This window comes from Lactuca virosa, chromosome 9 (assembly GCF_052849685.1).
Source record: "Lactuca virosa cultivar CGN04683 chromosome 9, Lactuca_virosa_CGN04683_v6, whole genome shotgun sequence".
NCBI lineage: Eukaryota > Viridiplantae > Streptophyta > Magnoliopsida > Asterales > Asteraceae > Lactuca > Lactuca virosa.
In genome coordinates this window covers 73,829,830-73,857,674 of record NC_136434.1, presented here as the reverse complement: position 1 = coordinate 73,857,674, position 27,845 = coordinate 73,829,830, and the positions used below count along the sequence as shown (strand labels likewise).

The window sequence follows — 27,845 nt, the reverse complement described above, 5'->3', positions numbered from 1 at the left end:
TTGCATTGGATGTTAGGTGTGAATAGGGGAAGCAGAAGAAGGATGAGTGAGTAACATTAGGAGAAGGAGAAGAGGATGCATTCGGGATAGTCCTTATTGGTGAAATAGGAGGTGTCGTTAATGTAGGAACGAAATCCATATGAGATGCATCAGATGAGGAGGCTACGTCGGTAGGGTAAAACATAGACGGAGAGATAGTCTCGTGACAAGATCATGTCTCGACGGAGGGCGGTCTGTCATGCAAAGGTGGTGGAGAGTTGTCTATAGGGGGTTGCAACATGATCAAGGAATGAGTAGGATGGAGGAGAGTTGGGTGTCATAGACCCGAAGGGAAAAACAAATTCGTCAAAGATGATATGCTGGGAGAGAATAATTTGTTTAGTGTGAAGATTAGGACACCGATATCCTTTTTGGTTTGTAGGATAGCAAAGAAAGATGCAAAGAGTGGGTTTTGGAGAGAATTTGTGAGGAGTGACAATATGAGGAAAGCATAGATGCTTGTACATGCGTAAGTGAGAATATGATGGTTGTTTCTGAAAGAGTCTATGAAACAGAGTGTCATTTTGTAAGGTGGTGGGAAGGATATTTAATAAGTGTGTTGCCATGTGAAGAGCTTTAACCCATTACGGGGGTGGAATATGGGCATGAAATAAGAGAGTGCGCATGAGATTGTTTATTATGCAAAGCATGCGTTCAGATTTTCCATTTTGTTGAGAGGTATGAGAGCATGAGGAACGTATGTGAATGCCATGTTGCGCAAATAGAGAGTGAAAGTTTTTGTTGTTGTATTTACCACCATTGTGAAATTGAAAATATTTGATATCAGTTTTGAATTGATTTTGGACATACAATCGAAAGTGTAAAAAATTAGTGAAAACATCGAAGAGGATAGACCCAAAGAAAATGAGAGAAATTATCAATAAAAATGACATAATATTTAATTCCACTAACACTTTTATTAAGGGAAGTCCAAACATCAGAATGCACAAGTTCATAAGGAAATTGCAAAATAAAATCAGACAAACTAAAAGGCAATTTAACATGTTTTCCTATTTGACATGCATGACATAAAGTAGAAGTTTTATTGACTAAACATGAAATTAAATGATTATCAGCTAAATGTTGGAAGACATGATGACCGGGGTGACCGAGACGTTGGTGCCAAAGAGATAGAGACACGGAGATGAAGGCTTGAGGATTCAGAGTGGTGACAAGGTAGAGGTCATCGGTACTGTCACATCGCATAAGAATTTGTTTTGTTTGAAAATCCTTCACAGAAAAACCAAAAGGATCAAATTCAATAGCACACATATTTTCATTATTGAAACGACAAACATAAATAAGATTTTTAATAATTGGGGAGTGATCAAAATGTTTTTAAGGTGTAAGGTATGATAAGGATTTGGTTGAGAAATGATGGTATTACCGACTTCGGCGACAAGAATTCAGGATCCATCACCCACTAGAATAGATGAAGATGAATTAATAATTTTATCAGACATAGACTTGAGTATACTTGCATCGGCATGAAGATGAGAAGTGGTGCTAGTGTCCATGTACCAGTCACCATGTCCGGGGTAATTTAAGGACTTGGTGTTGAACATCTCGGAAAGAAAGGTGGCATGTTGAGGCATGGATGCATGATGATTAACGTTGTAAGCTTGTTGGGGATTAACGTTGTAAGCTTGTTGGGGAAAAGCTGATGGAGTTGTTGGCGACCCAAAGGTTGATTACACTGACCCAAAAAATTGGTGATGGGTTGGGTTCTATCGAGTCCCACCTGGCAGAGGTTGTTGTTGGGCTACAGGTAAGGCAGAAGTGGGGAGAAGGCCCGTTTGTGGAGTTGTTTGATACCAGCTAAAAGCCCAACGTGACGGGTTTGTATCACGAGAAGATTGGTGACCGTTTTGATGGCGTTGTTGTAGTTGTCCGCCATGGTAGGGTTGCGGACCATGACAAACTCGTCCACCATGGTTGTTTCGACCCCCACGTCCACCACGAAATCCACCACGTTGATTATTGTTATGAAAAGAGGATTTGATGGTGAGCACAGTGGGAGATGAAGTATGATCCAAAGGCCCACTAATCAACCAATGACCCAATTTCCAAATTGGGCTTAAACTCCTTTCATAGCCTTGCCTTAAGGCCCAACCAATCTTTCTAGTCCAAACACTTTGTAACCCGATGTCCCATTAAGATCACAAACACTCAAGCCCAAAAATACCAAAAACTACTAGATCCATAAAAGCTCATTAATGGCCCAATTTTCCAAATTGAGCCCAATCCTATATGGGCCTTATCCTAAGACCATATTTTCCTTAAATACAATTCAGATTACCTCGAACACTCATTGGGACAAACTTGGTCAAAGGCATAAGTCAAAATTCAAAGTCGATGGTCCAAGTTGACCCAGCTCGCCGAGTTGTCCTTCAACTCGCCGAGTTTCTCCATCAATCTGCACAGATCGGGAAAAACCAAGTCAACTCGCCGAGTTGACCCACCAACTCGCCGAGTTCCTCTATCAATCTGAAAATGTCGGGGAAAACCGAGCCAACTCGCCGAGTTTATCCAACAAACTTGTCGAGTTCGCTAGAAACCCACCTCTTGACACATTAAGCACTTAATCCATGAGGACAAGACTCCAAAACATGGATCTGACTTCCTTGAGCTGGAAAACCACGTAAAGTTGTCAAATTTACGTTCATGCATGTCTGCATGAAGCTCTTAAACTTGGAATTGACTTAATAATTGACCTAATGCATGCATGACACCAAAATCCTCATAAAGTTTGCACCTTTAAGCTCAAGGGTACCAAAACCAACTTAGATATGAAGAACAACCCCTAAAATGACTTTACGCCATCATTATCCCAAAAAGAGGCCAAAACACAACAAAACCCAAAATACGAAGATCTAATCATCTATAAGCCAAGGTATGAACTTGATACCTTAAATGACTGCAAGAAATGGAGTGATTCTGGATCCAAGACTTACTTCTCTATGCTAGAAACTTCAAGATCTTCTAGTTCCTTCACAATGCACAAAATGCACAACAAATTTCCTTCTAGGGCTCCAAAAACTTGACAATGGAAGCTACAACTCGATTTAGGGTTTGGACAAGAATGGAGGATGATAAGGAGGCCAGAAAAAGGACTTAAGGACTTTAAATAGGGTGCAAGACCCTAAAATTAGGGTTTCCTTCCCAGCTGCCAACTCGTCGAGTTGAGGCTTTCCAACTCGCTGAGTTGGTTCATTAAACCCTCGCGATCCATCCATCTTCAACACGACGAGTTGGTCTCTCCAACTCGTCGAGTTGACCTAGAAATATGGTTATTCTCAACAATTTCTCTTCAAGATTTCGGATGTTACAGTGATGGCAATATATCTATATTTTTTATGCAAACCATTCAACATATATGCAACAAGATTAATCTTTGGTACCTCGGAATCCATATTTTTTAGAAGACCAGCCAAATATTTTACCCGGTTGCATGGATCAGTCATGGACAAATCGCCCATTATGATATTACGGAGCTCGTTGTCTAGTTGAATAACCTTATTTTCCTCGTTATCGTGGAACAATTTTTCAATATTTTTCTAAATTTCATATGTTGTGAATTTTTCTTAAAGTCCAAGTAGAGAAGAGATGGAATCTAACCTTTTCCATTCTTCAAAATTGATGGAAATGATTGACTTGTTGTTGGTAGCAGGAGTGGATGGTTTGGGAGTGTCGACAGGAGGCTGAAGATGATTTACCACCCCATATCTAATATAGTGGATCTCAAATAATTTGCGCCAAATGTCATAATTCAAGCGGTCCAGATCAAGATCAAACGGAACAACATGTTTAATATTGATGGTGGAGGAGGGTTTGGCAAACAAAGATGAGCTTGTCTTGATGATCCAAGGTCAATATAGTATGTCATAATGCTCTGATACCATATGATTTGGTATTTTCCCATGAATGATCTCTTTCATTAAACACAAATATATACACTTACATAATACAAGAATGGGCCAAATATAATGGGCTATACAATATATAATAATACACAACTAATAATTTAATATTTTGATTATTTATCAACAACCTCCACTAATCACAAATATACTTATTTGATAATTTTATATATGTTAGTGTATATTGTATTCGTGTATATCTTAGTCCAATATTAGTTCTATTATAAACGGCCCAACAGCCCTGTACATATTCTATATATTTCCTTGTATTGTATGTTTTCGGCATGGAATGAGAATCAATTTGATTACCATCTAATAATATGGTATCAGAGATATTCTCCTAAAATTTCTCCTTTCTTCTTCTCTCCTTCCCAAAGTCGTGGTCTTCCTCTTCAACCCTAAATCTTGCTTCTCCTTCTGTTATCATCATCATGTCTGAACCTGCAGCACCAATACACAAAGTTTTTTGTGTTAACAACATCAAATCTCATATTCCTCTTACCCTTGATCTTGAAAGGCTGAATTATGATGTCTGGCGTGAACTATTCACAACTCACTGTGAAGCATATGATGCTCTCGACCATATTGATGACACGTATGATGATCCCACTCCAAAGCCCACTGATCCTAACTGGAAGAAAGTTGATTCGGCTGTTAAAGGATGGATTTACTCAACCCTTTCCCAAAATACCGTTAATATGATTCTGAAACGAGCCACCTACGCTAGACAAGTTTGGCTTACCATCGAACGTCTCTTTCGCGACAATAAAGATTTGAGAGCAATCCAACTTGACATCGAGCTTCGAAATCTCTCCATGGGTGATCTTAGTGTCACTGCCTACTTCACAAAAATCAAGTCTATTGCCGACCTACTGGAGAATCTCGACCCTCAAGCAAAGGTTCCTGATAAAAATCTTGTCATTTATGCCATTAATGGGTTATCTTCCCGCTTTGATAATGTCGCTGGCATCATCCGTCATCGTATCCCATTCCCATCCTTTGAAGATACCCGCTCAATTTTACTTTCTGAAGAACAACGGATTCTCCTTCATCGACCCCTTCAATCCTCCGCTCATAGTGAACACTCATCTTCCCCATCGCTGCTGCACACTACCACCGACAGCAGCCGCCGTCAGGACCGCCACCAAGACCGCCGGACCTCCCAAAACCGACGACGCCAGTAAGGGTCTAACTCCAATGGACCCTCACTTCCACCACAGCAGTACGGTTGGGTATACATCCCGCCGCCAGGTTCTTCTCAAATCCCTTGGACTCAACAGCATCGCCCCAGCAATTCTCCTTATTGGGCTGCCAACTCACAGCAACAGGCTCCGGGCCTTCTTGGCCCACCTCCTTCACGGCCTCACCTACCTGTTGCACAAGCCCATCTAGCTGCCACTTCCTCTGCACCAGCCCAACACATAAATGCTCCAATAACACCACTGTGGGCCTGGTTTGGGACCGAACAACAGCCCACAGCCCTTCCACAATTATTTAGCTCCATGTCACTTCAAGAGCCGGGCAAATGGGTTATGGACACGGGTGCAACGGACCACGTTCATGCCAACCAAGGTATACTCCAATCCTTTCTTGATAAGAATACTTGTCATAATATCCTAGTTGGTGACGGGACCAAAATACCTGTAGTTGCGACCGGCCATACCTTATTTCCTATACAAAACAACCATCGTCCTCTTTATCTAAACAATGTCCTCATTACACCTTCAATCATCAAAAATCTAATTTATGTACGCAAATTCACTCATCAAAATAAATGCTCCATTGAATTTGATGAATTTGGTTTTACTGTCAAGGATTACAGGACCCGTCTACCCCTAATCCGATGTGACAGTGATGGTCCGCTCTACCCGGTTCTACCTCAAACTCCTCAAGCTCTCGTTTCCACAAGCTCTTCCGTTTGGCACCAACGCCTTGGTCATCCTGGCAGCCATGTTTTGCAATTTCTTTTATCCAATAAATTGATTCCATGTAATAAAAATGACTTTACTTCTTTGTGTCATGCTTGTCAAACTGGAAAACATGTCAAACTTCCATTTAGTTCTTCTAATTCTATTGTTTCTCATGCATTTGACATTATACACTCTGATGTTTGGACCTCTTCTATTACTAGTATAAGTGGTTTAAAATATTATGTTATCTTTCTTGACCACTACTCTCACTATCTTTGGGTGTACCCATTAAAACAAAAATCTGACGTTTACTCCAAATTTCTTGAATTTTTCACATATATCAAAAACCAATTCAACACCACCATCAAATCCTTCCAATGTGATAATGGGGGGAATACAACAATAAACAATTTCATGATTTCTTTGCCACACATGGAATCAACTTTCGTTTTTCATGCCCTCATACATCCCAACAAAACGGAAAATCTGAACGTATGCTTCGCTCAATCAATAACATTATTCGCACTCTACTATTCCAAGCCCATCTACCACCCACCTATTGGGTCGAAGCACTCCACATGGCAACTCATCTCTTAAATATTCTACCTTCCACCTCCATTCAAAATGACACATCCACATACCGACTACTCCAAAAACATCCCACTTATAATCATCTCAAAACTTTTGGATGTCTTTGTTTCCCTCACATCACCACCTCTCACAAACTATCCCCTAGATACTTACCGTGTGTGTTTCTTGGATATCCATCTCACCATCGAGGTTTTCGATGTCTCGACCTCAACTCTCGCACCATCATTATATCTCGTCATGTCACCTTTGATGAAAATATCTTTCCTTTCAAATCAGTATCACCAAATGACTCTCCATCCTACTCTTTCCTTGATGACAGTTCCGATCCTTCACCATACTTCCGCTCTAAATTATTCCCTCACCCAAACACCACTACACCCGACCCTACCCCATCAACCCCCCCCCCCCTCTGAACCTCCTCCCCTCTCTCCCTCTACTTTTCAAACTGAGCACTCTCCATCTCCTACTGAATCCTCAGATCATAACACCAATATACCTCCTCCTCGTACACATTCCATGACCACTCGATCCCATAATGGTATCGTAAAACCCATCCAAAAGTTAAATCTCCACACCTCTTCTCTCTCCCCTGTCCCCTCGTCACATCTACAGGCTATTAAGGACCCTAACTGGCGTCAGGCTATGCTTGATGAGTACAATGCCCTTATCTCGAACAGGACTTGGACCCTTGTCCCCAGACCCCAAGGGGTTAATATTTTCAGGTCTATGTGGCTTTTTCGCCACAAATTTAATGCACATGGCTCTCTCTCTCTCGCTACAAAGCAAGACTTGTAGCGAATGGTCGCAGTCAACAACAAGGCATCGACTGCGATGAGACATTCAGCCCGGTTGTCAAACCGGCCACCATACGCACAGTTCTCAGCATTGCTGTCTCAAGACACTGGCCGATTCATCAGCTTGATGTAAAGAATGCATTTCTTCACGGCCACTTACAGGAAACCGTATATATGTTCCAACCTCCGGGCTTCAAAGATACTAAATTTCCTGATCACGTATGTCGTCTTCAGAGATCTCTTTATGGTCTCAAGCAGGCTCCTAGGGCATGGTTCTACCGTTTTGCCCATCATGCCACATCCATTGGTTTTCACCACAGTCGTACTGACCCGTCATTATTCATTCTTCACTCAGCTGGTGCAACCGCATATTTATTACTGTATGTTGACGACATCATACTGACAGCTTCTTCTACATCTCTCTTGCAGCAAATTATTGCCAAACTTAGCAGTGAGTTTTCCATGACAGATCTTGGACCACTTAACTATTTTTTGGGCATCTCTGTTGTCCGATCTTCCACAGGTCTTTTCCTCTCTCAACAGAAGTATGCCTATGAGATTTTGGATCGAGCCAACATGCGAAATTGTAATCCATGTCGGACTCCAGCTGAACCACTCCACAAACTCTACGCATCCGGCACACCAGTCGCTGACCCTACTTTATTTCGCAGTCTAGCAGGTGCACTTCAGTATCTCACTTTCACCAGACCTGACATTGCTTTCGCAGTTCAACAAATTTGCTTATACATGCATGATCCCCGCGAGCCCCATCTTCAAGCTCTCAAACGGATTCTTCGCTATGTGCGGGGTACTCTTGATCATGGGCTTCAACTATACGTCTCCCCCACTTCATCTCTTGTTGCATACTCTGACGCAGATTGGGGGGATGCCCTGCAACCAGACGCTCCACATCAGGATACTGTGTATTTCTTGGAGACAACCTTATTTCTTGGTCCTCCAAAAGGCACCATTTCCAGATCTAGCGCTGAGGCTGAATATCGTGGTGTTGCCAACACTGTTGCTGAAATCTCCTGGCTCCGGAACCTTCTTCTTGAACTTCGTTGTCCTACGCCACAAGCAACCATTGTATATTGTGACAACGTCAGTGCGGTCTACATGTCAACCAACCCAGTTCAACACCAACAAACGAAACACATCGAAATCGACATTCACTTTGTTCGCGACAAAGTAGCTCTCGGCCACATACGTGTTCTTCATGTTCCATCCGCCTCCCAGTATGTCGATATCTTCACCAAAGGTCTACCCACCAGCTTATTCAAAGATTTTCGCTCCAGTTTAAACGTCCGTCATTTCCCTCCCGATCAAACTGCGGGGGGATGTTAGTGTATATTGTATTCGTGTATATCTTAGCCCAATATTAGTTCTATTATAAACGGCCCAACAGCCCTGTACATATTCTATATATTTAAAATAATAATATACACATTTAAAATAATCAATATTATATTTTATTTATAGATAATTATGATTTATATATTTTAGAATATTTTTTATTATATATTGTATTTAACCTAATATATAATACTATATTGCTAATTGCTTCTAAAGTTTGAAGAAAAAAATAAAAGTAAAAGAAGTAAAGAACCAATGACACTCCATGTAGACGATCCATTCACCCAAGTTGCCAAAGGCTGAGTGAGTACATGTATTTAAAAAAAGTTAAATAATAATAATAATAATAATAATAATAAAATAAACATAAAAATTTACTTGAATACCGATCTCAATTTCTTAGCAATATATAAACGATTGCAGTTTCTTACCTATAAACATAGCCTAAAGTGTCTAGACATTGTGTATACATTTAAGCGCCTATTTTATGTGGTTGAGCACAATATCATCTTAAAAGTTCTGCTAACTCGCTATGGCCGATTTCCATGGCTATTTCAACATCTTTCTCATCTTGCTGGTCTCCCTCATCTTTATGGTCGCGTTTTTCAAATCTGCTCGTGCTAAATCTCATCTTCCACCGACCCCGTTTCCCCTTCCCATCATCGGACATCTCCACCTCCTTGCTCCAAGCCCTCATCAAGCTTTTCACAAGCTTTCAGTCCAACATGGGCCAGTTTTCCGCTTCTTTTTGGGCTCCACACCTTGTGTTGTTGCTGGATCAACAGAAACAGCTAAAGAATTGTTTAAAACGTATAATGATGCTTTCTTAGACCGACCCCATAACTCAACCTTGGATTACTTTACCTACGGAGGCAGGGGCTTCTTCTTTGCTCCTTATGGAGCTTACTGGAAGTTCATGAAGAAGATAGTCATATCAGAACTCCTTAATGGTAAAACACTCGAGTCCCTCCTTCCAATCAGGCGTGACGAAGTGATACGTTTATTACAAGTTTTATCACAATCGGCAAAAGTTGGGAAGTCTGTGGAACTTGAAGGGGAGCTGATCAAGATGACAAACAATGTGATATCAAGAATGCTTATGAGCAAGAGGTGTTCAGAAGAAGATGATAAGGCAGAGGACATAAGGGAAATAATTACGGAGATAGGGGAGCTTATTGGTAAATTTAACCTTTCGGATCATATATGGTTCTGTAAGTATCTTGACTTGCAAAGAATTGGAAAAAGGTCATTAAATATCCGTAGAAGATTTGATGCCTTGATAGAAAATATCATGAGAGAGCATGAAGAAGCAAGAAAACAGGACACTGGAGAAATGAACGACTTGTTGAACATTCTACTCCATATCTCAGAAGATGAGACCATGGATAAAAAGTTGACCAGAGAGAACATCAAAGCCTTCATTCTTGTAACACTATCACTCCAGATCATATACTTTTTTAATGTCTGTATTTGCAACTTTTAATATATGTACATGTTCCATTTCAGGATGTATTTGGTGCAGGAACAGACACGTCGGCATTAACTACAGAATGGGCTTTATCTGAACTCATTAACCATCCAAACATTATGAAAAAAGCAGTAGAAGAAATCGACCATGTTGTGGGCAAAAACAGACTTTTACAAGAATCGGACATACCAAACCTTCCTTACCTCCAAGCAATTGTCAAGGAAACGCTACGTCTTCACCCCACAGTCCCAATGATTCAAAGAATATCAACAAGAGATTGCATTGTCGGAGGTTATGATATTCCAGCAAAGACCACTATTTTTTTCAACGTGTGGGGCCATGGCCGAGACCCCACTAACTGGGAAAACCCACTAGAATTTAGGCCGGAAAGATTTGAAGGGAGAAAGTTGGATGTGAGAGGACAAGATTTTCAGTTGTTGCCATTTGGGAGTGGGAGTAGGATGTGTCCAGGGATATCGCTAGGGTTGCATGTAGTACATGCAACCCTTGGCTCTATGATTCAGTGCTTTGAGTGGAAGGCTGGGAAAGAAGGGAATCTAACTAGTGTTGATATGGAGGAGGGTATCGGGATAACACTTCCTAGAGCTAATTCTTTGGTTTGTGTTCCTGTGGTGCGACTTCATCTCATCCCTTTATCTATGTAATATGTATGTCATTGGTCGAGTATTAATAACACAAAGTTGACTATAGATTGATGTCATCTTTTCATGACTCCTATTTTGGTCGAGCATTACTTAACACATGCAAGCGGACTTGTCTTTTTAGTGTAATGCAAACAATGGCATGGCAATAAAATATAATGGAGAAGGGACTTGTCTTTTCATGCATTGTTTAAAGTTCATCATGCCATGAGAGACTTTCCTTTGCATTTGTGCTTTTCGTTCACTACTTTTTGAGTTTGTTTGGGTCCCTACAATAATATCATCATTCGTTTTGGACCCAATAATACTTTAATCAAGTGTTAAATTTTAGTGGTTTAAAGAAGGACGTATAATTCAAACGCCCAAATAAGTTTTTATTGGAGTTACATATAACTTGTACGGATTGTTTTAGATGCTTTTACTTAATATTTCGTTTTATTTAAGATAACATGATAGTGCCGAGGACAATAAATAAATAAATAAATTAGATAACATGATACAACTTCAAGGTATTGATTTATTTCAATACAAAAGTGTTGGTACATATTGATTTGTTTCGATACATAATAACAGTGGAGTCGTAGCCAGCTGGGAATCCTTCTTGACGCCGTGTTCAGATTCTTCAAATATTGGGTCTGTAGAGAGAGAGAGAGAGAGAGAGAGAGAGAGAGAGATAGAAATTATGAAAAATAAAAATAAATATGTAAAGGGTAAAAAGGTCATTTTAATTTTAAAAAATACTAAATCTACAACGAAACTACTGTAAATAACTGTTTGTTAAAAAATTTGGAACCCTAGTAATAATGGTAACATCAAATGATACACACGTGGTTAGAGTACACGTGGTTAGAATAGTGTTTCTCAGTCAAATTGTAGACCTGGTGTAGAGTCGTATATTTAGGATTTTCGGTTGTAAACCTTATATAAATTGCAGTCTATCAAGAGCCGCTTACCTTTTTCTTTGATTTTTTTTCTCTTGTCGTTGAACCATGGCCGTCAATCACATTCTTCTCGGTCTTGCTAACAATTCCAATCTCAACTTTCAATTTCCCTCCATCAGCATCAAACTCAATCATGACAACTACCCTCTACGGCGATCAACCATCATCTCAGCTCTAGAAATGTTTGAGCTAGAAGAGCTCCAAATCCACCATCACAGACAATTACGATCTCACCCACCGAAGGTTCACCCACCACAGAACCAAATCCCGACTACATTCTTTGGAACAAGAAGGACCGATTTGTTCTCTTGTGGCTTCACTCGACTCTGTTCCATCTCAACATGTTCAATAGGAAACACCACATGTTAGTACTTCTACTCCTTCCTCCACAATCCCTTCTCCAAATCCAAACTATCTAAGCATCCACAGCCAGTTCTCGCGCCAAACGCAATCAGGTCCCAACTGCCCGTTACAGATCTACTGCCCAAAGTGAACATCCAATGACCACTAGGGCTCGTACAAATTCTCTGAAACCCAAGGCCTTCTCGACATCAGTAACATCTACTTCCTCCATTGAGCCATATACATTTAAACAAGCGAATAAGCAAGGGCGGTTCTCTTTAGGTGCACGCAGTGCCACCAGCAACCACTACTTTTTCTATATGTAGTGTAAATTTTTCGAAGTTTTTCTTTTTTCGACTATAAAATGTGTCACCGGTAACACATACTATGAACCGGCAACACCTACTACGGAATCTTGCGTCCGCCCCTGCGAATAAGCACACTTGTTGGCAAAAAGCAATGCAACTTGAATATGATGCATTAATGCGAAATATCACATGGTCTCTTGTTACTTGTCCACCGAATGTTAATGTTGTAGGTTGCAAATGGATCTATCGTATCAAACGACATTCGGATGGTACAATTGATCGCTACAAGGCACGCCTAGTAAAACAAAGATACAGCCAAGGAGTGGATTATTTTGAAACATTCAGTTCGGTCATTAAACCCACCACCATTCGTCTCGTTTTGTCCATTGATATATCACAGGGATGGTCCATTCGTCAATTGGACATCGATAGCGCGTTCCTCAATGACGAGTTGCAAGAAGATGTATACATGAAACAACCATCCGGATTTGAAGACACTCAAAGGCCAAATCATGTATGTCGATTACACAAGGCAATTTACAGGCTCAAACAGACCCCGAGAGTTTGGTTCACGAAACTCAAGACTTATCTTGTTCGTGCAGGATTTCACGAGCGTGCCAATCGGGCACGTCACTGTTTTTCCATGTCACAACCAAAGCCGTCATCTACATTCTAGTCTACGTGCATGATTTAATCATCACAGACATCAATCCCTACCTAATCCAACGATTCATCAATAATCTCCACCAAATGTTTGCTCTCAAAGACTTAGGCGAGTTACATTATTTTCTTGGCATTCAAATCGAACGGAACTCAAAGGGTCAGATCCTAAGTCAAGAGAACTACATTCGATATGTTCTTGAAAAATGCAAAATGGTTGCTGTTTCTCCTATCTCTACTCCTGCTGACCCAAGCTCACGTCTCACTCTTGCTGGTGAACTGTTTCTGATCCAAAGTTGTATCGACAAATAGTAGGGTCACTACAATACGCAATAATAACTCGACCCGTCATTTGCTTATGTTTTTAAGCGAGTATGTCAATACATGCATTCACCAACGACTCAACATTGGCAGGTTGTCAAGAAAATTTTACGGTATCTAAATGGTACTCTTAAACATTCTTTACATTTTACACCATCCCAAAAGAGATCCCTCACAGCTTTCTCTGATGCTGGTTGATTATCTGACAAAGATGACAGTCGTTCCCAATATGGTTTTGATATATATCACGGCTCCAACCTGCTAAGTTGGACCTCTAGAAAACAAAAGGTAGCAGCAAGATCAAGCACTAAAGCAGAGTATAGATCATTGGCATACACATCTGCAGAACTCATTTGGATTAAACAGCTTCTGTTTGAGTTACACATTCCAATGACTCGGTCTCCATTGCTATTCTGTGATAATGTAGGAGAAATCTTCATAACCAAAAATCTCGTCATAAGCACCAGGTCAAAACACATAGCTCTAGACTTACTTTTCATTCGCAAACAAGTTGAAGCTAAGGAACTAATCATATCAAATGTATCCTCAGAAGACAGCTGGCAGACATATTTACCAAGGCTCCTCCTAAGTATCACTTCAATTCCATTCGTCACAAGCTTTAAGTTCGTTGGGGGTAATAACGGTAACATCAAACGATACACATGTGGTTAGAGTGCACTATATTTAGAAGATTGTTTATCAGTCAAAGTCAAATTGTAGACCTAGTGTACAACCATATATTTAGGATTTTCAGTTGTAAACCTTGTATAAATTGGAGTCTTTGTATTCGTAGTACTGGCTTCAATATAATAGAAAAACATTACATAGTTGTCATTATTTACACCTAGGGACTATCTATAAGGTTTTTTGAACTAAGAAACTATATCTCAAATTTCTGGAAACCACTGAGGTTTAGTCTAAAAAATAAACGTTGCCATGATCCTTGGTTTATCACCAACCGTCTGAATAGCTTCAATATCTGTTTCAATTTATTTGTTAGTCACGGATGATATAAATATATCACGTGAGTAAACAAAAACTTACAACTCAAATGATGAAAAATGTACATTTGTCTAAAAAGTTATTTGGTTGGAACATAATGCATACAAACACCACACATCACTACATCACTTGAGGGGCCGATTATTAGATACTAGAAGAAGAAATAGTACAAGCTATATCAACACACAATACTAAATCAGATACAGACAGACACCAACATCACCATACAAATTTGGAGAAACACATTTCTCGATGCCCAAAAAACAAAAAAGTAGAAAGAGACATACAACATTTCTAATAAAACAATTATATAAATTTGTGAAATGAAATATGGAATTATCTTCACCATAGACAAACATCAATGACAGACAGAGTAACAAAACATTTCATAGAAAAATGATTTTTTTTGTATTTTAAAATCAAATACAAATTCTTCAAAATTTTATTTCTTCAAAATTATAAAAATGGAAAATTCCAAAACAAGTGCAACATAATTACGAAGACTTACACTTCAATTATACTTTTGAATAACATGATTTTTATTTCCAGAATATCAACACCTCATTCTGTTACTCCAATAAAAGCTAAAAGAAAGTTCTAGCATTTTCAACACAAGTTAACAACACGTAAAACACACACACACATAAAAGTGGTAAATTTGAGGTGCAAGATTTATGAGATTTGATTATTAACCTTAATTCACCAGCATCTACAAGAACTGGTGCATGTGCAACACAGCAACAACACGTGCCTATCACTTGACAGCTTAATCATCGACCTCAACTACTGTATATCAATCATCATTTCACTAGCATCAGATTAGCCCATTTTTAGGGGAGAGCATATGTGCTTTTATTTTAATTTTAGAACCTTAAAATTTTTAGGATTTTTTGTTCAGCAAGCATGACGTGTCAACAGCATAGCAGCAATATCAACTTCAACCATCATCCCCTTTCCCTTTTATAGCCCAAAAACAAAGTAACCAAAAAGTAAGAAATATAAAAAATATTCATTCTATTAGTCAAAATCCTAGTTTGACTTCAGGATTTAAAGGTTCAACTCTTACCCACTGCAAACCAAACATCATAACCACTGCTGCACCAGTTCTCACCAACATCAACACCAACAGCAACACATACTCTATCTATATAGTGCAATCAAAAATTTCAGTTTTCCAAATCAATATGACACACATTAACATCCAAAACAAAACTCTTCACATAACATCCTCCCAACAGTTGAAAACATCTTAGATGCAAGAAATCCAAATTATGCAAAAAAAAAGGGATACAAACCAAAAAAAAAAAAAAAAAAATTACCCTTCAAATTAAGCATCAGGAAATGAGTTTTCACAAAACAGAACACTGCTCTTGATTTCATGTCCATACATGCATCTCCAATTCTCATTCCTGTAAATCAACATTCAAAACAATCAATCAGCATCACTAAAAAACTCAAAAATCTAACCAATTATTTTAAAAAGATCATATAATTTATATATATATATATATATATATATATATATATATATATATATATATACTCACATCAGCATCAGAACGCTGTGGTGATGGGCTTCTAGAGTCAGGTTTCCCACGAGGGGAAACACTTTTTGGAGTAGGTGACCGATCTTTCTCAACACGCCTGGCTGGACTTCTGCTCCTTGAAGGTGTTCTTCTTGGAGATGCACTCCTACTCCTTCGAGGGCTCACACTATTTCGGGCAGGTGATCGGGCAGGGGAAGCACTTCTACATAACATAATCCCATATAAACATTTTCAAATACAGTTTAAACAACTTCATATCTTATCCTACAATCTAACTGCAGCATAGAAAAAGAAACATAACATTTGTATATACCTGATAGGAGATCGACTTCTGCTTCTACCCTTTTCATCTTCATATCTTCCTCTTCTACTGCGTTCTTTGCGATATTCAGGGCTTCTGCTTCTGCTTCGACTTCTGCTTCTGTATCGATCCCTTCCTCGATGCCTCTCGTGTTCAGATCTGTCTCTGCTTCTACTACGGTTTCTTCTTCTGTCCTTGTAGTCATCTCTATGCCTTGAACTACATGAACAATATTAAAATGAACCATTTTAAACAAATAGGTTTATGGAGATAAAGGAAAGAGAATCTTTATCTTTACCTTGGTCTTGGACTTCGGCTCCTTGATCTTCCCTTCAGCTTCTCAGCTGGTTCAAGTATTCTTCCCTTATGACTAAAGGAAAATAAGTAACAGATTTGTTAATTTATAGTTTGATAGAAAGAAATGAATAGCAACAAAAGTGGCTGTGACTCACATTCTTTCAGCATCAGGTCCATACTTGGCAAATTGAACCATTATCTCTCTACCATCAACAACTCTTCCTGAAGAAATGGCATAAATGTAAAAAGAAAAAGAAAAGATTGTTTTTTTAATTCATGAAATGGATTCTTTAGAAGAAATGGAAATTCAGTTGTCACCATCAAGCTTGTCCACTGCCTTCTGGGCTTCATCTGCATACTTATATCGAACAAAGGCAAAGCCCCGAGAATCCCCAGTCCTATGAGCAACACAAGAATTACACACCAAGTTAAGTCAAATATACCTGGAAAACAATGATTCTGTTCTAACAAGTTTAAACAAAAAGAAAGGTGGGGAATAGAAGCAGAAAATAATGGAATTGTACATTCTCCTGTTTCAAACGCAAAAGCAGCTTCAGATGTGATACATCATATATAATTTGAAAAAAAAAATGTTCAATTCATAACAGAATTAAAGTAGATTATGGGAAAGTTAATATATTTGGGTTAAATGCAAGAGAGTGTGAGTACATTTCACAGACTTGTGTAGTATAGCATCCTAGGTTCATTTCTTCCTATTAAAGCATTGTTCTTTAGAAATTATACCTAAAATAACATTGTTATCCGATACAAAGCAATTTCCCTTGCAATAGTTACATAGATTTTAAGCAACTTTCTTTTTCGTGCAATAATTAGATAGACTTTTAAAAGCAAAAAACTGTAAGTGTAATGATATAAGTAGATTTTTCTTTGAGAACAATGAAATTCTATGTTATAATAGAAAGAATTGAAAGGATAACAAACAAATAAAAAAAGTCCGGTTGCTAATTCTGCATTTAGCCGTATATGTTCCAAAAGTAGAAATCTGTCAACCACTTCGGGCATTAGGCGTATGAAAAATGTTACATAAGAAAATTACAAACGCGAGATTCCACAAAAAATGAGAAATCCTATTATTGCACATTAAATTGGGGAAAACTGTACCTGCGATCTCTAGGGATGAAAACATCAACAACCTTTCCATACTTATCAAAAAGAGGGAACAAATCATCGGCAGTTGTACCTGGAAAGACAAAACTCGTTAGACAAATCGGGAGTTTTATAAATCGAATGATGAAATTATGAACTTACGAAAGGTGATGTTGAGGACGAGGAGTGAATAGGTATCTCTGATATCCGGCGGACCTGCTCTTCCGAAGTGCGACATGGTTAATCGTTTTAGGGTTTCTGGAGCTAGGGCTTGTACATGTGGTGGATAGCTGATATCTCTAACAAAGGCGTAGCGGGCGAGCCAATGGATAAATAGTTAAGTAACTAGGAATATTTCGGATACACCCTTCAACTTTGTGCATTTTCCTATACAAGACCCTAACATCTATTCTATATTCATGGTTTTAGATTAGATGTTAGACCTAACTTAGTATGTAAGTCTCGATATATATATATATATATATATATATATATATATATATATATATATATATATATATATATATATGTTTAGGTTCTATGGAAAACAAAAAACCCTAAAAATCATAAAAATGCATAAAAAAAATACTTAGAGATCACAAAACTTTTTTTTAATTTTTTTTATAAAAAATCGCAGCTTTTTATTAAAATTCGCTGAAAAAAAAATCAACTTTTTTTTTTATAAAAAAAAAAAAAGTTTTTTTTTCAAATTTTTTTTCAGCGAATTTCTTTATAAACCTGCGATTTTTTCATAAAAAATGTCAAAAAAAAGTTTTGTGATCTCTAGGTACTTTTTTATGCATTTTTATGATTTTTGGGGTTTTTTTAGGGTTTTTTTGTTTTCCAAATAAACTTTCCCTATATATATATATATATATATATATATATATATATATATATATATATATATATATATATATATATATATATATATATATATATATAGAGGTGGGTTCAATTGAAAAAATAAAAAATGTTGAGAATGGGGGAATCATTCTCAGCCACTCATTTAATTTAAGCATAAAAAGACACGGTGGCAAACTTGTAAATATGTTAATAACCTTCAATCTCAAATACGTAACTATAGAGAATTTGATAACAGTTCGTTCATCATCAAAATTTCTCCTTCAACCTTCAACAATCATCCAGTGTTAATCAATCATCGATATTCGTGGCTGGGAGGTTCGCCGTTCAAGACAGATTCGCAACCCAAATTCATCAATTTCATCGATTTCTTTGTTGAATACTCCGAATGTTCGTAGCTTGCAAGCATTTGTTAAAGTTCATAACGGATTTGGAACTGGAATTTCCCAGATTCGCAAACGAAATCAGTTGGAATCGGAATTTCTTCGTTGTTCATGAAATTGGAATCGGAGTTCTGGACTCGCAGTCACAGTCGACATTGAAGGACTCAGAATCGGTACTCACGGGTTCCCAATCGGATTTTCGGAAATCAAAATCAAAACGAGAAATCGATCAGACATAGGATGTCGCATCTGAAGTCGAAATCGGAAGTATATGATGATTTTGGAATTGATAACTTGATGTTTTTAACATTTTTAAAATAGTTAACTTGTATGCACTCCAACTGTTTGATGAAATGCATAAACTAAATTAGCACGTTATATTCACATATGAATATGTTTTCTCACCTGAATCAGTATATGATTATTAAAAAGACAAAACAAATATGCAATTCTGTATGTTATTCATATGTGAATTACATATAAAAATTATATATATTTGTCAAAATACCTTCTAATATTCATAAGTGAATATATTCACAAGTGAATATACCTTGTAATATTCATATGTGAATATACTGTGTAATATTCATAAGTGAATATATCATCTAATATTCACAAGTGAATATACTATGTAATATTCACATGTGATATACCATGTAATACTATGTAATACTCACATATGAAATATCATTTAATATTCATAAGTGAATATATCATCTAATATTCACAAGTAAATATATTATGTTAATATTCACAAGTGAATACATCGTCCAATATTTAAATATGAATATACTATGTTTATTATATGATATATTCATATATGAATGATACTTAAATTGTAAAAAAAATAAATCATACTTTTTATTCATAAGTGAATAACGAATGTACTGTAATAAAACCTGATGCATTTTTATTCACTTATGAATAACGATAGCTGAAAATATAAAAAAAATAAATTTTTTATTTTATCTTAAAACTATATCAATATGGATGTTTATTTGTAGAGAATAAAAAATCATGAATTTTGGTATATTTAAAATCATTTTTTGATAAAAATAGCTTCTAAAAATTAAAAAAAAAACGAAAAAAACTATGTTTTTGTATATATTAAGGTAATGATTAGCATAGTTTAAGGAAATATGTTTTGTTGGAAAACACATGTCTATTCATTTCCCATTTCCGCTGGTACGACGGAGGCTTTTGCGGCAAAAATAAATGAGTGGCTGAGAATGATTCCTCCATTCTCAACCTTCTTTTTTTTTCTCAATTGAACCCTCCCCTATATATATATATATATATATATATATATATATATATATATATATATATATATATATATATATATATATATATATATATATATATATATATATATATATATATATATTGCTATTATTCATTTTTATATACATATATGATTTAAAATAGCATTTTGTTAAAGTTTGGCGTCACGTACAAGCTTTGAAGTCATGGTGAGATTTTTAAAACATAGACTGTATTATAAAGGAGTTTGACTTCCTATATATAGATTGAGTATAATAATAATAATATGAAGTCATGGTGAGCTTTTTAAAACATTGACTATATTAATAATAATATGATTTATAAGACGTCCAAACATTTAAGCTAGTACAACAAACCATCAATATAATAATATTATAATTTAAATCTTTTAAATAATAATGCAACAAGTTCAAGTATTTAATACACAATAAATCTCATATTTCAATAATTAAACATCTTATGGTTCCAGCTCTTATCTTTCCTTATATATAGGCAATCACAATATTTAAATTTTAAATACCTTATCCAATCTTTTTACCCGCCTACTTATCTTTCCCCGTATATATGTAAACCATCTCTCTACAAAAACAAACTATGAAGTACATATCTGCTCAATTTTTCAGGTTTAGTGTTCTTCATGACCAGCTTCACCCCCGCTTAAAGAAATCGAAATTTCCCTGCCAACATTACTCTCCCCTCTAACCGTAGAATCACCACTCACTCCCCCCCCCCCCCACACACACACTTAATCGACATTTTTGAAAGATGCTTGATGTGTCCTTCGATAACATCGTGAACGCGAAAGGTAAGTCTGAAATTCTCCTATATATCTCTCTCAATCGAACGGTGTCACATGGTTTTAATATGAAGGCTATTTCAGATTTCTGGAGATGGAGGGTGGATTTGATCAATTGATATTAGTTTCCTCGATCTTTTGTCATCTACGCCTATGCAGCGGCCAAATTTACAACTTGTATCTCTTTTTCGCCTCTTGTTTCTCGATCTACCACCATGAATACCACTCAGAACCACCATTATCATCATTTGTTGGTACTATCATTATCCTCAACCACCACGGCTCCATAACACCTCAAAATTATTTCCTTTTTATGTATGAATGTGTATCTTAAAGGTTTATACTTGCTAAATGTTGGTTATACTAAAAACTCATTAACTTGGTGTAGAAAGTAAATTGTCGGTATTGGCAACTCCTATGCAACAAGTAGTATGTGAGGCAGTGGACCCATAGAGAAAAATCAAGGGTTGCATAAATTTTTTAAGGGTTGCAATACTAGAAAAAGAACTCATTTCCGAAGGCAGTTTCCATCACAAAATCGTCACTAAACCGACGGATTTACACTAAATTCATAGTTATCAAACTAACTTTGTGATGGATTACCAACATATTTGTGATGGATTTCCAATGGATTTGTGACGAACTTTCGGTGAATTTTCACTAAATTTACATTTAAAGGAAAATTTTGAGGGGTAGCCTATGCCACCCTGCGCTACATATTAAATTTGCCATGTCGTGAGGTAAGGCTTGGTCAGTTCACTATTCAGTGATCGTTTATTGGGTTTCCTTAATTTCATGGTTGTTGATCTGCTTAAAATTTATCTAGAATGTGTGTAATATTTTGATTTGTTTTGATTTCTCCATGCATCATGTTGTATTCTCGGGAACATGAGTTTTGCTTTCTAGTTATGCATTCTTTTGTCTCTACAATATCTAGTATTATCTACTTGTATTCATATTTATCAAAGTATTCTAAATTATTTAAAAACAATGTTACTAAATAGTCCATTTCATGCTAACAGTAAGAAAAAACATCAAAATATAATCATCAGTTTATAAGTATGGTATTCTTTTATATGAAAAATCCACCTACAAATACAAATTAACATATCTAATTTTGTTTTGTGGAATCTATTTCTCTTTTAGTAACATGGTTGTAGTTGATAGTTTTAATTTCTTGATTACTGAATTTGTTTGTTCATTAATGAAATATGAATTCAAAATGGTCATATAATATTTTCAATGTTTTTTTTTTAAATATGATGGGTATTTAAAAAAAATATCAATTGTATGAGGGAACTTTATAATATATATATATATATATATATATATATATATATATATATATATATATATATATATTGATAAATTAACTAGATTTATACTAAAAAAATAATTGAAAATAGATAGATAATGTTAAATATATGAAATTTTTAAAAAAAATATACACTGAGATTTGTAAAAAGATAATGTCAATAGTTTTAGATTAAATTACACAAATGGTCTTGTGGTTTGGTTGTGTGTTTCGTCCATAAACGTTTTTTTCATTCAATTCATCTATGAAGTTTGTTTTTGTTTTAACGTTAATCCCCACTATATATAAAATAACTATAATGACCTCGGTAATTATATTCTAACTAGCTTATTGTTTATTATTATTATTATTATTACTATTATTAATATTATTATTATCATTAAATTATATATATATATATATATATATATATATATATATATATATATATATATAGAGAGAGAGAGAGAGAGAGAACTAGGTTATTTTGTTTCTTACATTTATTGTGTGGTAGAATGCACCAATAGAAATTTAGTAAATTAAATAATTATTTAATTAAATAAATATAGATATTAAATGATTTCCATAATTATATGTATATTAAATGATATCCATAATTATAATTCTCTTTTTATGGAAACTAATTAAATCCGTCTTTAATGTCACAAATAACATTCTTTCAGAATGAATTCTCATCTAGGTTTTTATATATGAGTTCGTATTTTGTTTCAGGACTCAGTCACTTAAAATACAATAAAGTTGCATGGAATATGAAGAAAGATGGTGTATTCTACTAGAATACACTCTCATTCTGCTGTAATACACTCTCATTCTTTTAGATATGAATTCATTCTGAAAGAATATTATTGTTGCCATTAATGACGAATTTAATTAGTTTCCATAAAAAATGAGTTATAAATATGGATAATATTTAATATACATATAATTAATACTAAATTCCTATTGGTGCATTCTAGCACACAAATAGATGTGAGAAACATTGGAACCTATATATATATATATATATATATATATATATATATATATATATATACTCTATCTATTTATCATCTTTTCTCTCTTAAATTACTTTCATATTTTATACATTTAATCCTTTGTCATTCAATCATATTTATTGTAAACATTTATTATATTTAAATTTTAAATGGATGTTATTTATTTACTATTTAATTTTATTAAATTTAATGATATTTCAATGGTGAAGTTTAAACTCAAAATAGTCGTATAATATTTCCAATGTTCTTTTTATTTTTATTTTTTTTAATATGATGAGTATTTAAAATTTGATAAATTATATGAGGAAACTTTATAAAATATTTTAGATATATGATGATAAATTAGTTAGATTAAAAAAATCTTTTGGAAGAGTAGATATGATGATATATTAATAAGTTTTGTTTTTAAATCTTATTAGAAGAAGTTAACCATTAAAGAAAATATTTATTTTAAATCGTAATATTCAAGTTTTTAAAAAGATGATATGTCAATAGTTTTAGATTAAATTACATGAATGGTCTTGTTGGTGTAATTTGTGTGTAATTTGTGTGTTTCGTTCCTAATTTTTTTTTCATTCTTACCATTCCTAAAATTTGCTTTTGTTTTAATGTTAGTCTTTACATACATAAAATGAATATAATGCCCTTAGTAATTATATGTTATTTAACTTATTGTTTATTATTATTATTATTATTATTATTATTATTATAAGTTAAAAGAAAAGAAATATGGTCCACCCCATACATGTATCATTTTTTATGTCTCTCATGTATATCTTGTCTAACCTTTTCATTGCATTTTCTATTTGACGACTCTTATTTTTTATGGTGACCCTGGTACACCCGACGGTACTAGAAATCATGGTAAGGGATACTAATGCTCTTTACGATGTTTAAATTTTAAATGGATGTTATTTATTTATTATTTAATTTTATTAAATTTAATGATATTTGAATGATGAAGTTTAAACTCAAAATAGTCGTATAATATTTACAAAGTTCTTTTTTTTTTAAATATGATGAGTATTAAAAAATTGATAAATTATATGAGGATACTTTATAAAATATTTTAGATATATATATGATAAATTAGTTAGATTAAAAAAAATCTTTTGAAAGAGTAGATATATGATATATCAATAAGTTTTTTTTAAAATCTTATTAGAAGAAGTTAACCATTAAAAGAAAATATTTATTTTAAATCATAATATATGTTCAAGTTTTTAAAAAGATGACATGTCAATAATTTTAGATTAAATTACACAAATGGTCTTGTGGCTTGGTGCGATTTGTACGTTTAGTTTCTATTTTTTTTCACTCAGACCTTCCCTGAAGTTTACTTTTGTTTTAATGTTAGTCCTTACCATACATAAAATGAATATAACTCCCTTAGTAATTATGTGTTAATTAACTTATTGTTTATTACTGTATTATTATTATTATTATTATTATTATTATTATTATTAGTTAAAAGAAAAGAAATATGGTCCACCCCATATATATCATTTTTTCTCCATGTCATGTATATCTTAGACCCCCTCTCTAACTTCTTCATTGCATTTCACATTTGACGACTCTTATCTTCCATGGTGACCCTGTTACACCCGACGGTACTAGAAATCATGGTAAGGGATACTAATGCTCTCTACGTCTAACGACCGTCGAATATATCTCAGATTTCTCTCTCTCTCTCTCTCTCTCTCCCTCTCTCTCTCTCTCTTACTTCCACAATACCCTTCACCTGATTTTTTATGTTGTATTAAAAAACCCAAGTTGTTTTAGAATCCTAAATTGTTTCAGAACCCCAAATTTGATAAAGCTCATGAATTATATATAGCTTGTAGCTAATTTTTTAGATGTGGATGTGAGATTGGATGTTGCAGGTTCTATGCTAATGTCTTAGGCTTTTTTGTTGTTTCAGGTCATGGTTTTTAGGTTATTCCAATACTTTAGATGTGGATTTCAATTCAATGGTTATGTTTGGTTTTAACACTCTAGGTTTGTTGAAGAACAAAGTGGTTACTTGTTACAGGTTTCATGGAGATGGATAAGCTAAGGGTAGTGATATGGTCGTGAATAGTAAGGATGGGGGTGGACTCAACTAAATCCTTTGTTTCTAATCTATTTGAGAAATTAAGAATGACTAAAATGGTAGATGAGTGTTCATGTTGTTATGGGAAGGTTTTCAAGTGGTTGAATTTTAAGAATAGTGGTTATTGTAGTTATTATCTTCCTAGGATTTTTACCGGTTTGTATGATATTCAACCCATTGTATATAGATCAAAACTATATTAGAGTCATGGACCTAGTTTCAAATTGAACTAGAGAAAGGAGGCTGTCGGGCTTGAAATGAGAGAGTGGAAGATAAAGAAGCGGTAAACGAAGCAAAGGGTAAAAAGGGGTAGGACCCACAAGTTTACATAAAATTTTTCTTTAATGATCTATTTATTAAGTTAGAAAGAAAATAAATAAAAAATAGTAAGAGTAAAATATTCAATTTAAGTTGGGTGGGGACTAACCACACAACAACAAAAAAATAACACAAAGACTATCTTAGGTTAAAAAAGATATATATTAAACACAAATTACTCTGAACCATAAGGATCATTCGTGTAATTTACTCATAATTTTAAGTCAGTAGTATAGATAAAGTATTGAAGATACTTTTAAAATTATTAAGACAAGTCTTCATAAATGATCCATATGGTTTTTCAGAATATCAAGTTTATGTTAGATTAGGTGTCTAAGATCATAACTAAATTAGTATAACTTTATGGAATAAAAGCAAAGTCATTTTAGGTTGCCCTCAATAACTAGAAATAGCTATAAACGACTTTAGGGGTATGAGGAAATGATTTGTTAATTTATTATATAATTAATAAATTAATTAGAATTTGTTTAGAATTAATTTATAATTAATCATAATTAATTGGAAATTAATTATGGATTAATCAAAATTAATTAAAGGTGCAATGGTTGAATTGTAATTGTTCATAATTGAGAAAGGAATGCAATTCTAGAACCATCCTATCCTTGGACGGTTTTGAGGAGTTCTAGAACCATTTTGGAAGCCTCCTGGTAAATTGGCAATTGATAAGGATAAGGCATTGAATAGATTAAATCATAATATTTAATTATTTAATTTAGGGTTTATCCTGGATATCCACCAACAATAAATAAGAATTGTTAACCTTTCAAAATCTAATCCCTAACACTCACAAGGCAAGAAATCGGATGTTGCTCTCCTTCCTCATTTCTCCTTTTCGTTCCTAATGTTCCATGGTTATGGGTGTGAGTCATTAAATGCATACATATTATTGGTGCTTGTTTTCAAATGTGAAATTAAAGATACAACAATTACTATATCCAATTATATTAAAGGTATGTTTTCTAATCTGATTTTGTAAGTATATTAGATCATTGTTTCATAGTATGTTGCTATAATGATAAATGTCATAGATCTCTAGGTTGCATGTGGCCATAAGTTGTGTTTATGATTATGTTGCATAGATCTATATGATTGTAACCTAAAAAAACTCATTAGTGGTATCAAAGACTAGTTTTTCTATTATACGTACATATATGAAACTGAAATCAAACTGAAGAAGCCGATAATAACATGCTAGTCGCACCACGGCGCGACACTCTGTCGTGACGCGGTCGTGCCTCAATGAAGCTATAGAGATTTTTTGCCTTTTTCGAATTGTAGGATAATTATTGTTTTTAATGGTTATTTTAATTGTTTAAAATATGAACATTTGACCCTGATAATTAGTCAAACCCTAAATTCGAAATTGAATGGATAAAATTAATATTATTTAACTACATGTTTAATTAAGATAATTGTTTAATTAAGATAATTGTTTAATTCCTAAAAGTATTTAATATAACTAATTAAATGTTTAATTAAAATATAATTATTAAATCTTAAATGGTTTAAATATTAATCGATTAAAAGTTAGTTAAATTAATAAGAATTAAACCTTGTATTCTTAGAAGTTTTAACAATACACTCTTATATATAATTATAAGAGTATATAATAGTATATGTAAAACTATAATAAGTCGTCATTCGAATCAAGAGTAAGCTTCATTCATGAAGTTGCACTATAAGAGAGGTATAAGGAAACGACCTATAAAATAAACGTTGAATGAGTGTCCTTTTCACTCACCGCTACTTTGTGTGGTGGATTGTCGTTAGCTAAAAGGGTTCTGATAGGACGTAAATCTCATTAAAAGTATAACATAAAGTACTAGAACATAAAAAAATCTCACTCTAGTTACTTAGTAAAAATGTGAACTTGTGTGCTAATCCATAATAACACACATCATTTCTTTATGGCTCGTTAATGGAGCGTGTTTGCTTAACCGACACACTAATTTGGGACTACAAAATGAAAAATGATGAGACAACTCGAGTTTATGATTGTTGATGGAGTGTGTGTGGTTAACCGACACATCAATGTGAGACCATAAATGAGAACGAGGGTGCCATGCGAGTTTGCATGGTTATTCACATCTTGTTTGTGATCCTTGGTATCATAGTCACAAAAGTAAGAGCATATAATGAGATTAAACATGCCATTGATTGTTCAATGAATCTCAATAGATCTAGGAGCTTCATTGTGATTAGAATTGGTAAAGT

General features: G+C 34.7%; 2 protein-coding genes and 1 long non-coding RNA gene across 5 annotated transcripts; 2 read left to right on the top strand and 1 right to left on the bottom strand.

Moving 5' to 3' along the window:
- The first annotated feature begins 5,165 nt into the window (after positions 1-5,165).
- Positions 5,166-6,027, top strand: LOC145136368 (uncharacterized). The gene is made up of 2 exons (XR_013720417.1): positions 5,166-5,531; positions 5,774-6,027. It is a non-coding gene; the product is annotated as an uncharacterized LOC145136368 (long non-coding RNA).
- A 3,007-nt stretch (positions 6,028-9,034) lies between these two features.
- On the top strand, positions 9,035-10,807 carry LOC145137369 (cytochrome P450 93A3-like). The gene is made up of 2 exons (XM_079071509.1): positions 9,035-10,033; positions 10,114-10,807. Exons 1-2 carry the CDS (start codon positions 9,140-9,142, stop codon positions 10,738-10,740), a joined length of 1,521 nt encoding a protein of 506 aa, XP_078927635.1. The 5' UTR covers positions 9,035-9,139; the 3' UTR covers positions 10,741-10,807.
- A 3,249-nt stretch (positions 10,808-14,056) lies between these two features.
- LOC145137529 (uncharacterized) lies at positions 14,057-17,884 on the bottom strand. Of its 3 annotated transcripts, XR_013721100.1 has the most exons (12): positions 17,726-17,884; positions 17,579-17,657; positions 16,775-16,854; positions 16,612-16,678; positions 16,458-16,529; positions 16,172-16,378; positions 15,859-16,060; positions 15,631-15,720; positions 15,378-15,455; positions 15,182-15,268; positions 15,005-15,097; positions 14,057-14,288 (listed from the first exon to the last, which is right to left on the bottom strand). XR_013721100.1 is itself a non-coding variant. In XM_079071662.1 (8 exons), the coding sequence occupies exons 1-8, from the start codon at positions 17,799-17,801 to the stop codon at positions 15,715-15,717; spliced, it is 789 nt and encodes a 262-aa protein (XP_078927788.1). In that variant the 5' UTR covers positions 17,802-17,884; the 3' UTR covers positions 15,461-15,714. The 3 variants fall into 3 exon arrangements, 1 of the variants encoding a protein (XP_078927788.1); XR_013721101.1 differs by lacking the exons at positions 15,005-15,097; positions 15,182-15,268; positions 15,378-15,455; XM_079071662.1 differs by lacking the exons at positions 14,057-14,288; positions 15,005-15,097; positions 15,182-15,268; positions 15,378-15,455 and having other exon boundaries at positions 15,461-15,720.
- Positions 17,885-27,845: the final 9,961 nt, after the last annotated feature.